Source organism: Chroicocephalus ridibundus, chromosome 16 (assembly GCF_963924245.1).
Source record: "Chroicocephalus ridibundus chromosome 16, bChrRid1.1, whole genome shotgun sequence".
Classification (NCBI taxonomy): domain Eukaryota; kingdom Metazoa; phylum Chordata; class Aves; order Charadriiformes; family Laridae; genus Chroicocephalus; species Chroicocephalus ridibundus.
In genome coordinates, this window is record NC_086299.1 from 10293799 (window position 1) to 10306997 (window position 13199).

General features: G+C 69.0%; 1 protein-coding gene across 1 annotated transcript; it reads right to left on the reverse strand.

Annotated features, from left to right (window-relative positions):
• Positions 1–361: 361 nt before the first annotated feature.
• On the reverse strand, positions 362–12184 carry RAP1GAP (RAP1 GTPase activating protein). Its single transcript, XM_063353717.1, has 21 exons — positions 12047–12184; positions 11909–11956; positions 11753–11791; positions 11464–11649; positions 9601–9695; positions 9419–9497; positions 9269–9322; positions 9104–9187; positions 8925–9025; positions 8676–8805; positions 6630–6785; positions 6465–6536; positions 6250–6336; positions 3792–3929; positions 3179–3247; positions 2945–3054; positions 2778–2855; positions 955–1048; positions 776–857; positions 593–660; positions 362–501 (listed from the first exon to the last, which is right to left on the reverse strand). Exons 2-21 carry the CDS (start codon positions 11945–11947, stop codon positions 493–495), a joined length of 1770 nt encoding a protein of 589 aa, XP_063209787.1. The 5' UTR covers positions 11948–11956; positions 12047–12184; the 3' UTR covers positions 362–492.
• Positions 12185–13199: the final 1015 nt, after the last annotated feature.

The window sequence follows — 13199 nt, forward strand, 5'->3', positions numbered from 1 at the left end:
CGCCCCCCCTCCACCCCCCGGCGAAATCCAGCATCAGACCCATTCCAGAGCTTTTTTTTTTTTCCCTTAAAATAAAAGGGGGCGGGGGGGGGGGGCAGGGGGACCCCCACTTTGGGTTTGTGCTGGATTTGAGACGCTCCTTTTTTTTGGGGGGGGGGGTGATGCTCGGGTTGGACCCACTCTTCATGGTAGGGGGGGGCCCCCCATGTGGCATTGGGGTCACAGTGTGGGGGGGGGGGATCCCCTGTGTGGACCGTCACCCCCCCACCCCCCCAAGGTGTATTTGGGGTGACAGAGATTGTCTGGAGGGGGGGGGGAGGACACCCCCATTTTTCGGCGGGGGGTGGGGGTGGGGGTGTCCCCCCAAATCCTGCACCGGGGACGATGGCTTCGGCTCCTGGCACGGGGGTGGCACACGGTGGTGGGTGGGGGGGGGTGGTGACGAAGTGGTGACACCCCCCCCCCCACCCCGGGATGGCGGGGGGGGGGGGCCTATGAGCCCTGTGAAGAGGGACATCAGCGGGTGCACCCCAATATGGGTGTCCCCACATGGGGGTGCGCTGGGGGGGGGGGGGATGTTTCACAGCCTCACCGCATTCTGGGGGGGCCGCTCCAGCTGGATTTTGATCTCGGGGCAGGGGGGGTCGGGGGGGTGACGACCTGGGGGAAAGTGTGTGGGGGGGGGGTCATGAGCACCGCAAGGCGGGGGGGGCGGGGGGGGGGGGGGGTGCGTCCCCCGACCCCGCGGCCGCCTGACGCCCCGGTGATGGGCTACCTGGGGGGGTACCGGGGGGGTCATCCTGCCAGGGGGTGTCGGTGAAGGCGTCGCGGTGGGTCCCCGAGGGCGAGCGGCTCTCCTGAGGGTGCAGTGGGGGGGGGGGGAGTGGTGTCAAAGGGGTGCTGCCCCCCCACCCCCCCCAGCACCCATTTCCCCCCCCCCCGGCACCCCGGTACCCTGCCCGGCTCGCTGGGCTCCTCGGCGGCGCTGCCGAAGCTGCTGGCGCTGGAAGAGGAGCGGGAGAAATCCGGCGGCTCCGGCTTCTCGGCCCTGCTCGGGGACAGTCCCCACAGCAGGGGACAGGCTGGCACCGCGCCTCGGGGACGCCGCCGCGGCCCACCGCGACGCCACGCTGGCCCCCACGACACCCCCGGCCCCGTGCCATCCCGGCCCCGTGCCAACTCGGCCTCAATGTCGTCCCATCCCTGGGATGTCCTGGCTCTGTGGCTCCCTGTCCCCACACCATCCCGTCCCTTGGATGTCCCATCCCCGTGCCACTCTGTCCCCATGCCATCCTGTGCCTCGGATGTCCCATCCCCGTGCCACCCTGTCCCCATGCCATCCCATCCCATCCCTGGGGTATCTCAGCCCTGCATCACTCCATCGCCACACCATCTGTCCCCAAGATGTCCCATCCCCGTGCCACTCTGTCCCCATGCCATCCCATCCCTGTGACAACCCGTCCCCATGTCACCCCATCCCTGGGATGTCCCATCCCCGTGCCACTCTGTCCCCTTGCCATCCCATCCCTGTGACAACCTGTCCCCATGTCACCCCATCCCTGGGATGTCCCATCCCCGTGCCACTCTGTCCCCATGCCATCCCATCCCTAGGATGTCCCAGCCCTGCGTCACCCTGTCACCACACCATCTATCCCCAGGAGATCCCATCCCTGTGCCACTCTGTCCCCTTGCCATCCCATCCCTGTGACAACCCGTCCCCATGTCACCCCATCCCTGGGATGTCCCATCCCCGTGCCACTCTGTCCCCACGCCATCCCATCCCTGGGATGTCCCATCCCCATGCTACCCTGTCCCCATGCCATCCCATCCCTGGGATGCCTCATCCCAGTGCCACCTGACCCCACGTCATCCCATGCCTGTGATGTCCCAGCCCTATGCCTTCCAGTCCCCGTGTCACCTCGATGTCACCCCATTCCGGTGCCACCCCATCCCGGTGTCACCCTGGCCCATTGCAACCCTATGCCACTCCATGCCGGTGCCATCCCATCCCAGTGCCACCTTGTCCCGGTGCCCTCCAGTCCCTGTGTCACCCGGATGTCACCCCATCCTGATGTGACCCCAGCCCAGTGCCATCCTGTCCCCTTGCCACCCAATCCCAGTGCCCTCCAGTCCTCATGTCACCCCATCCCGGTGCCACCCCGTCCTCATGCCACCCCATCCCATTGCATCCTCATGCCACCCTGTCCCCTTGCTGCCCCATCCCAGTGCCCTCCCGTCCCCATATCACCCCATCCCAGTGCCACCCCATCCCAGTGCTACCCTGGCCCATTGTATCCCTTTGCCACCCCATGCTGGTGCCATTTCATCCCAGTGCCATCGTGTCCTGGTGCCCTCCAGTCCCTGTGTCACCCGGATGTCACCCCATCCTGATGTGACCCCAGCCCAGTGCCATCCTGTCCCCTTGCCACCCAATCCCAGTGCCCTCCGGTCCTCATGTCACCCCATCCCGGTGCCACCCCGTCCTCATGCCACCCTGTCCCCTTGCTGCCCCATCCCAGTGCCCTCCAGTCCCCGTGTCACCCCGGTGCCACCCTGTCCCCTTGCCGCCCAGTCCCGGTGCCCTCCAGTTCCCATGTCACCCCATCCCAGTGTCACTCCGGCCCGTTGCATCTCTGTGTCACCCCATACCAGTGTCACTCCGTCCTGGTGCCACCCCGTCCTTGCACTGCCCCCATCCCTGTGCCCTCCAGACCCCGTGTCACCCCGCGTCACCCCACCCGTCCCGGTGTCCCCCGTCCCGGTGCGGGGTGCGGGACCTGTCGGGGTGCCGGCGGCTCTCGGGGGAGCTGTGTGCGGAGCAGGCGCCCTCGGGGGCGGCGGCGGCGGGGCCGTCCCTGCGGGGAGGCGGCGGGCGCTGAGGTGACACCGGGAGGGGACACGGGGCGGTGCCACCCCCCCCCCCCGCGCCGCCCCCGGCGCTCACCTGCCGGCCGGCGCCTCCTGGATGCTCTCGATACCGATGGCGCTGGAGCGGCGGGAGCCCAGCGGGCCGGGCCGCCGCCGCGACGGGCTCTTCCCGGGCACCAGCAGCGCCTGCGGGTCGCCGTTAACGGGGTCGGCGGGGGGGGGGTGGCGAGGGGGGGGGCGGGCGACACCCACCGTGGGGGGGGGGCGGACACAGCGGGGGGTGGGGGGGGTGCGTGCCGGGGGTACCCACCTCTTCCACCGAGCCCAGCCCGATGGCGCTGCCGCGGCGTCCCCGCCGGCTCCCGGGCACCAGCAGCGACTGGGGGCGGCACCGCGTCACCCCCGGGGGCACCGGGACGGGCGGGGGACCGGGGGGGGGGGGAGGGGGCCACCGGGAGGGGCGGGGCTTGAGAGACGACTAAGGGGCGTGGTTTATCGCAGGGGCGTGGCTAAGGGAGGGGGCGTGGCTTACGCACCGCAGCGAGGCGCCGGGCTTCCCTGAGGGCGTGGCTTATGAGGAAGGGGCGGGACCAGAGCGCGCCAGGGCTATAGAGGTTCTATGGAGGGGGCGTGGCCTTATCCGGGAGGGGGCGTGGCCTGACGGGAGGGGGCGTGGCCGGGGCGGGGCACTCGCGCAGGCGGCCCCCGGGGCGCCCTCGGGGGCTCCGGCGGCGGCGTTGGCGGGGGGCGTTGGCGGGGGGGACCCGTCGGGGTCGCAGCCCCACGGCCTCCAGGGAAGGGCCGCGGCCCCGCAGCGCCCGCTGCAAGGCCCCGCCCCGTCAGCACCGCCCGGTACCGCCGGCCCCCCCCCCCCCCGCCTCAAGCGGCCGTAACCTCCCCCCCCCCCCCCGGCAGCGCCCCACCTTGAAGGACTCGAAGAAGCCCGGGGCGGCCGCGCCGTTGTCGGGGCGCTCGTCGTCGGGGCCCAGCCCCAGCATGGCCTGGCTGCGGGCCTGCAGCTCCTCGTGCAGCGTCTCCAGCAGCGCCGCCCGCGTCCGCTCCTGCGCGCACCGCCCCCCCCCCCACCACCAAAAACGCTGACACCCCCCCGCACCCACCCGCCACATCCCCCCCCCGCGACATCCCCCCCCCGCGACCTGACCCGCGACATCCCCCCACCCACGACACCCCCCTCACCTGTGACACCCGCCCCCCCCGCCCCATAGCCCACACCACACACAGCACCCAGCGGCCACGGCACCCCCCCTACCCCCCCCCAGCACCCACAGCAGGCATGGCCTGTCCCCCCCCCCGCCATCACAGCACCCCCCCCCAGCACCCACGTGCGCAGCACCCAGACGTCGTGCGGCACCCACACGCACGCCCCCGCTGCAGGCCTGGCCCCCCCTCAACCCCGCACAGCACCCGCATCATGCACAGCACCCGTATATGGGCCCCCCCCGTGCCCAGCAGGCACAGCACCCAGTGTACGCCCCCCCCCCAGCACCCAGAGGACACAGCACCCCCCCCTGCCCCCCCACCACAGCACCCACAGCAGGCAGGGCACCCCCACGCGGCTCTGCTGCAGGCACGGACCCCCCCTCCCACACACACACCCCCCCCCCCCGCACAGCAGCACCCGGGGTACGCAGCACCCGCGGCCCCCACGTCGCGCGCAGCACGCAGCGTAGGCGGCACCCACCCGCAGCGGCACCCACAGCAGGCACGGCCCCCACGTCGCGCACGGCACCCGCAGCCTGCGCAGCACGCGGGGGGGATGCGGGGGACTCCCCCCCCTCCCCCCCCCCCAACGACACGCACCCAGCTGGCGCCCAGCACCCGCACGCGTGGCCCCCGCGCAGCAGCACCCAGGGGACGCGGCGCCCACGCGCACGGCGTCGCTGCAGGCACGGGGCACCCACGGCGCTGCTGCAATCCCGGCACCCACGGCACCGTGCTGCGGGCGCTGCACCCACCACCGCCTGCCCAAGCACCCGCGTGCCCCACAGCGTGCACAGCCCCACTGCAAGCACAGCCCCACAGCCCCACTGCAGCACCCACCTTGTGCCCAAGCACCCGCGTGCCCCACAGCGTGCCCAGCCCCACGGATGGCACGGCACCCACAGCGCTGCTGCAATCACAGCACCCCCAGCACGCACGGCCCCGCTGCAGGCACAGCACCCACAGCCACAGCACCCACGGACCCATTGCAGCACCCACGCGCCCCACGGCGTGCCCAGCCCCATTGCTGGCACAGCACCCACGTCCACGGCACCCGCATCCACGGCACGCACGGCCCCACTGCAGGCACAGCACCCACGGACCCATTGCAGCACCCACGTTATGCCCAGCACCCATGTGCCCCACAGCGTGCCCAGCCCCATTGCGAGCACAGCCCCACATCCACAGCCCCATTGCAGCACCCATGTTATGCCCAGCACTGCACCCCTCCCCCCAGCCCCACTGCAGGCATAGCACCCACAACCACAGCACCCACAGCCCCACGGCAGGCACAGCACCCATCTGCACAGCACCCACAGCCCCACTGCAGCACCCACGTTGCACCCAGCACCCATGTGCCCCACGGCGTGCCCAGCCCCATTCTGGCAGAGCACCCACATCCACGGCACCCATGGCACCCACAGCCCCACGGCAGGCACAGCCCCCACGTCCGCAGCCCCCACATCGCGCCCAGCACCCACGCGCCCCACGGTGTGCCCAGCCCCATTGCTGGCAGAGCACCCACATCCACGGCACCCACAACCCCACGGCAGGCACAGCCCCCACGTCCGCAGCCCCATTGCAGCACCCACGTCGTGCGCAGCACCCACGCGCCCCACGGCGTGCCCAGCCCCATTGCTGGCAGAGAACCCACGTCGTGCCCAGCACCCACGCGCCCCACAGCGTGCCCAGCCCCATTGCTGGCAGAGCACCCACGTCCATGGCACTCGCATCCACAGCACTCACAGTCCCATGGCATGCCCAGCCCCATTGCTGGCACAGCACCCACATCCATGGCACCCACAGCCCCACGGCGTGTCCAGCCCCATTGCTGGCACAGCACCCACATCCATGGCACCCGCTGCTCCACGGCAGGCACAGCCCCCATGTCCATGGCACCCGCAGCCCCACGGCAGGCACAGCCCCGACGTCCGCAGCCCCATTGCAGCACCCACCTCGCACCCAGCGCCCGCCGGCGCTGCCGCAATCACAGCACCCACGGCGCGCGGCGCCCGCACCCACAGCCCCATTGCAGCACCCACCACCCGTGTGCCCCCCCCCCCCACACACACCCCCCCATGCCATGCCCAGCCCCCTGGCAGCCCCCCACCCCACCCAGCACCCCCCGGCACCCCGCCGCGCTCAGCGCCCAGCGCCCACCTCCAGCTTGGCGAACTTCTCGGCCTTGTAGCAGGCGTACTCGGCGTTGATGAGCTTCGTCAGCAGGAACTCCTGGAACTCGGGGCCCTGCATGGGTTGAGGGAGGGGGGAAGCGAGGGGCAGCCCTGGGTGGGTGCCACCAGGAGGGGGGGAGACACACACACACACACCCACCCCAACCCTTCCCTACCACAGCAGCGCCCATGGGTGCTCACCTTCCTGAAGACGGCGGGGTCGGGCAACGGCGGGCCGAAGAAGGGCACGTCGTCGCGGGCGGTGACGGAGACCTGCAGCGGGTTTGGGGCAAGAAGGGTCCCCAGCACCCCACGGGGATGGGGAAACTGAGGCTGGGGCTGGGGGGGGGGTGGGGGGGGTGGTACCTTGTAGAGGGTGCCCCGGGGGCCGCCCTGCTCCAGCTGCACCACCACGAAGGCGTGGAGGAAGTTGGAGGCGATCATGTCGGGGACGAAGGGGGTGTTCTCGTCCTGGAAGACGACGGCCACGATGTCGTTGCCGATGTGACGCTTCCGCTGCAGCTGCGGGGACGGGGGGGTGGGTGGGTGGGGGTGTGGGTGTGGGGGGGTTGGGGGGGGGGGGGAACAGGGGACGGAGACGGGGGGACACACACACACACACGAGGGGGTGCCGGTCACAGCAGGGAATGGCAGACCCTGTGCCCCATAGATGTCCTCCCCCGCCCCAGCACCCAGGGGTTCCCCCTGGAGCTTTTGCAACCCATAGATGCCCCCCCCCAGCACCCAAGGGTGCTTTGCCAGCCCACTGCATCCCATAGACACCCCCCTAGCACCCATGGGGTGTGCTGAGAGCTCTTGTGCCCTATAGATGCCCCCCCCAGCACCCAGGGGAGTCCCTGGAGCTTTTGCAACCCATAGACGCCCCCCCAGCACCCATGGGTGCTCCACCAGCCCACTGCACCCCATAGACACTCCCCAGCACCCAGGGGTGTGCTGAGAGCCCTCATGCCCCATAGATGCCCCCCAGCACCCAGGGGTGCCCTACCAGCCCCTCTACCCTATAGATGTGTGTGTCCCCCTCAGCACCCAGGGGTGCCCCTGGAGCTTTTGCATCCCATAGATACCCCCCACACACACATAACCAGCACCCATGGGTGCTCCGCCAGCCCCTGCACCCCATAGACACCCCCCCAGCACCCACGGGGTGTGCTGATAGCACTTATAGATGCCCCCCAGCACCCAGGGGTGCCCTACCAGCCCCTCTACCCTATAGATGTCCCCCCCAGCACCCAGGGGTGCCCCTGGAGGTTTTGCAACCCCTAGACACTCCCCAGCACCCATGGGGTGCACTGAGAGCTCTCGTGCCCCATAGATGCCCCCCCAGCACCCAGGGGTGCCCTACCAGCCCCTTGCATCCTATAGACACCCCCAGCAGCCATGGGGTGCGCTGGCAGCTCTTGTGCCCTATAGATGCCCCCCCAGCACCCATGGGTGCTCTGCCAGCCCACTGCACCCCATAGACACCCCCCAGCACCCGGGGGTGTGCTGAGAGCCCTCATGCCCCATAGATGCCCCCCAGCACCCAGGGGTGCCCTACCAGCCCCTCTACCCTATAGATGTGTGTGTCCCCCTCAGCACCCAGGGGTGCCCCTGGAGCTTTTGCATCCCATAGATACCCCCCACACACACATAACCAGCACCCATGGGTGCTCCGCCAGCCCCTGCACCCCATAGACACCCCCCAGCACCCACGGGGTGTGCTGAGAGCCCTCATACCCCATAGATGCCCCCCAGCACCCAGGGGTGCCCTACCAACCCCTCTACCCTATAGATGTCCCCCCCAGCACCCAGGGGTGCCCCTGGAGGTTTTGCAACCCCTAGACGCCCCCCAGCACCCATGGGGTGCGCTGAGAGCTCTCATGCCCCATAGATGCCCCCCCAGCACCCAGGGGTGCCCTACCAGCCCCTTGCATCCTATAGACACCCCCAGCAGCCATGGGGTGCGCTGGCAGCTCTTGTGCCCTATAGATGCCCCCCCCAGCACCCATGGGTGCTCTGCCAGCCCACTGCACCCCATAGACACCCCCCAGCACCCACAGGGTGTGCTGATAGCACTTATGCCCCATAGATGCCCCCCAGCACCCAGGGGTGCCCTACCAACCCCTCTACCCTATAGATGTCCCCCCCCAGCACCCAGGGGGGCCCCTGGAGCTTTTGCATCCCATAGATACCCCCCCCCCCATAACCAGCACCCAGGGGTGCTCCGCCAGCCCCTGCACCCCATAGACACCCCCCAGCACCCATAGGTGCCCCACCAGCCCCTGCGCCCCACGGGGCGGGGGGAACCCAGCGCCCCCTCTGCCTCCCCCTCCCCCACCGAGCGCCCACGTATTTCCATTCCCCACCCCACCGCCTCCCCCCCCCCCCCCCGGGCACCCATGGGTGCCCCACCTGCTGGGCGTCCCCCTCGGTGTAGGGCAGCTTGGTGGAGACGTGGAACATGATCTCCTTGTCGCGGAAGTGGCAATAGACCGACTCGCTGCCCGTCTGCCCGTGGGTCACGTCCAGGCCCCCCCGGAACCTGCGCCGAGAGTTGTCGGGGGGGGGAGGGGGGGGGCGGTGGGGGGGAGATAAAAGCACCCTGACCTTGGGGGACACCCCTTCCCCCCCCCCCACCCCCCCCCCCCCAACATCACGCACCCCTTGAAGTCCCGCAGCTGCACCCGCTGCCCCAGCACCTCCAGGAACTCGGCGAAGGCCGGGCTCTCCTCCGTGGTGCCGAAGAGCTCCTCCTCCGACGTCTGGGGGGGGGGGGAATGGGTGTCAGCACCCACCCGCGACACCCCCCCCCCCACCCAAACCCCCCATCCCCCCCTTACCTGCCCCAGTTTTTGGTAGATGACCCCAAATTTGAAGTGGTTGCTGAGGACGTGCTCGTCGAAGGCGAGGATGAGGCGGGACGCCTGCGGGGGTGGGGGAGGGGGCGGCGGTTGGGTGGGGGGGTGGGGCACCCCAACCTATGGGTGCCCCCCCACCCCGCTCACCTTGGGGTAGAGCACGGGGTAGAAGCGATCCACGTTGACGTCCTCGCACACCAGCTGCGGGAAGGATGGGTGATGCGATGGGGTGGCCCGGACCGGGGAGGGGGGGTGTGGGGGGGCACCCATGGGTGCTGCCGGTGGTCTTGCACCCACCTTGGCCATCTGCACCACGTTGGGGAACTCGGCCAGGCAGGAGATGGGCACCACGTCGTGCAGGGTGCGGGCGCGGGTGCTGCGGGGCGAGGTGGGGGGGGTGGGGGGGGTCAGGGTGGCCTCCAGATCCATCCCCCCCCCCACAGCCAGCACCCAAGGGTGCCTCCCGGCACCCTGCTCACCGCAGCAGCAGGTGGAGGTGCTCCTGCTCGTCGTACTTGAGGGAGAAGACGAGGTGGCCCAGCGCCGGGTCCAGGGAGTAGTAGTTGAAGTGCTCCTGCGGGGGGGCGGGGGGGGGGGCCAAGCACCCATGACCACGCCGATGGGTGCTCACGTTGGCGGGCACCCAGCCATGGGGCACCCATGCCCATGGGCGCCAATATCCAGGAGCAGCCACGACTATGGGACACCCACACCCACGGGCCACCCACCCTACAGACACTGGTAGGGTCCCCAAGCCCACGGACACCCGTGCCATGGGTCATCCAGGTCTCTGAGCACCCATAACCCTGAGCACCCATGTCCATGAGCACCCACACCCACAGATACCACCACCTACGGAGCACCTACACTGAGGGGCACACGTGCAACGAGCCACCCACACCCATGCGCACCCATACCCCTGGGGCTCCCATGCCCATAGATGACCACACTCATGTCCATCAACACCCATGTGCATGAGCACCCATGAGGTCTCCATGCCAATGCCCATCCATGCCCATGAGGAACCCACCCGCACCCATGAGCACCCATGCCATGGGGCACCCAGGTTCCTGAGCACCCGTAAGTGTGGGCACCCGCAGTTATGGAGCTCCCATGCCCACCCATGCCCATGGGGCACCCATCTCCCTTGAGCACCCATGCCATGGGCCACCCAGACCCATGAGCACCCATGCCATGGGGCTTCCATGCCCATAGATCCTCACACTCATGCCCATGAGCACCCATGCTATGGGGCACCCAGACCCATGAGCACCCATACCCATGGGGCTCCCATGCCCATAGATGACCACACTCATGTCCATCAACACCCATGTGCATGAGCACCCATGCCATGGGGCACCCATGCCCATGAGCACCCATGAGGTCTCCATGCCAATGCCCATCCATGCCCATGGGGAACCCACCCGCACCCATGCCATGGGGCACCCAGGTTCCTGAGCACCCATAACTGTGGGCACCCGCAGTTATGGAGCTCCCATGCCCATGCACACCCATGCCCACGGGGCACCCATCTCCCTTGAGCACCCATGCCATGGGCCACCCAGACCCATGAGCACCCATGCCATGGGGCTTCCATGCCCATAGATCCTCACACTCATGCCCATGAGCACCCTTGCCATGGGGCACCCAGACCCATGAGCACCCATACCCATGGGGCTCCCATGCCCATAGATGACCACACTCATGTCCATCAACACCCATGTGCATGAGCACCCATGCCATGGGGCACCCATGCCCATGAGCACCCATGAGGTCTCCATGCCAATGCCCATCCATGCCCATGGGGAACCCACCCGCACCCATGCCATGGGGCACCCAGGTTCCTGAGCACCCATAACTGTGGGCACCCGCAGTTATGGAGCTCCCATGCCCATGCACACCCATGCCCATGGGGCACCAATCTCCCTTGAGCACCCATGCCATGGGGCACCCAGATCCACGAGCACCCATGCCCATAGATCCCCACACCCATGCCCATGAGCACCTGTGCCATGGGGTGCTCAGACCCAGGAGCACCCATACCCATGGGTCTCCCGTGCCCATAGAAGATCACACTCATGTCCATGAGCACCCATGTGCATGAGCACCCATGCCATGGGGTGCCCAGGCCCATGAGCACCCATACCCATGGGTCTCCCGTGCCCATAGAAGATCACACTCATGTCCATGAGCACCCATGTGCATGAGCACCCATGCCATGGCGCACCCATGCCCATGAGCACCCATATGCATGAGCACCCATGAGGTCTCCATGCCGATGCCCACCCATGCCCAATGGGGAACCCACCCACCCACACCTGGAGCACCCACGGGGGCCTCACCTTGCCCAAGAAGTGCTTGCGGTAGATCTTGGCCGTGTGGTTGCCCTCAAGCCTTGCCCGGGTGCCGGGTGCCGGGGTGGGGGGGGACTCGGGTGCTCCGCTCAGCTGGTGGTTGGTGCCCTCGATCCAGTAACCCCCAAACTGCGGCAGGAGGATGAGGGGGAACGGCCCCTCCCGGCCCAGCACCTGCACCCACAACGGAGGTGGGTGCTCTGGGCACCCACCCACCCGCCCACCCAGCCGCTCACCCGCCCTGGCACCCGTCTCTGGAGGGGAGCGGGGGCTCTACCTCATGCACGCTGGGGTAGGGGATGTAGTCCTCCTCCGTCTGCAAGACAACGGGGTGGGTGAAGGCCACGCTAACACCCATGGGTGCTGGGGAGGGTGAAGGCCACGCTAACACCCGTGGGTGTTGGTTGGGTGCCCCCACCCCAAGGGCACCTACCTTGAGCGGTGGGGGGACGGCGTGGCGCTGCTGGGCCATCCTGCTGCCCTGCGGGAGATGGGGGCTGTGGGTGCCCGTCACCGCCCCCTTGGGATGGGCACCCTTGGGTGGGGAGCACCCACGTTGGGGGGGGCTTACCTCGGGGTGAGGTGGCCGAGGGGGAGGTGGTGGTGCTGGTTGAGGACACGTCTAGGTGGCCTGGGGGGGTCCTGGGGGGTCCATGGCTCTTCCTGGGGGAGAGGAGAGCTCCCCCACAGCCCCTCGCCGTGCGGCCCGGCCGCTCGGGCAGCGGCGTTACCCCTGAAGCCTACTGATGACAGCAAGCCGGGCGCCACCTTGCAGGCTGCCGGGGGCCGGCGGGTCGGGGGCGGCGGGTGCCGGGTCACTCCCTGGGGGGTGCCCGGCTGCTGAGGCCCCCCCCAAAACGCATCGCAGCCCCCCTCACCCCCACCCCGAAGGGCGCCCCCTGCGGGCGGGAGGCGGAGCCGCGCCGGGCAGCACCACGGACAGCGCCCGGACCGGCAGCGCCGAGCACCGCCCGGGACGGGGACGGCGGGACACGGGGACATGGGGACACTGGAACAGCGGGACAAGGGGACACCGGGACATTGGGACACGGGGACAAGGGGACACCGGGACAAGGGGACATGGGGACACTGGAACACCGGGACATGCGAACACTGGGACACCGGGACATGGGGACACTGGAACACCGGGACATGGGGACACCAGGACATCGGGACACTGGGACATTGGGACACGGGGACAAGGGGACACCAGGACATAGGGGCATGGGGAGGCTGGAACACCGGGACATGCGAACACTGGGACACCGGGACATGGGGATACAGGGACACTGGGACATGGGGACACAGGACATGGGATACGGGGATACCGGGACACCAGGACATGGGAACACTGGGACATGGGGACACAGGAATCATAGAATCATAGAATTCTAGGACATGGGGACACCGGGATACCGGGACACTGGGACATGGGAACACTGGGACATGGGGACACCAGGGCACCAGGACACCGGGACATGGGGACACCGGGACACTGGGACATGGGGACACGGGACATGGGGACACCAGGATATGGGGACACTGGGACACTGGGACAACGGGACACCGGGACAACGGGACATGGGGACACGGGGACGCCAAGACAATGGGACATGGGGACACCGGGACAACGGGACATATCGACATGGGGGCACCAGGACATGGGGACACAGGGCCACGGGGACACCAGGATAAGGGGACACTGGGAAAACGGGACACAGGGA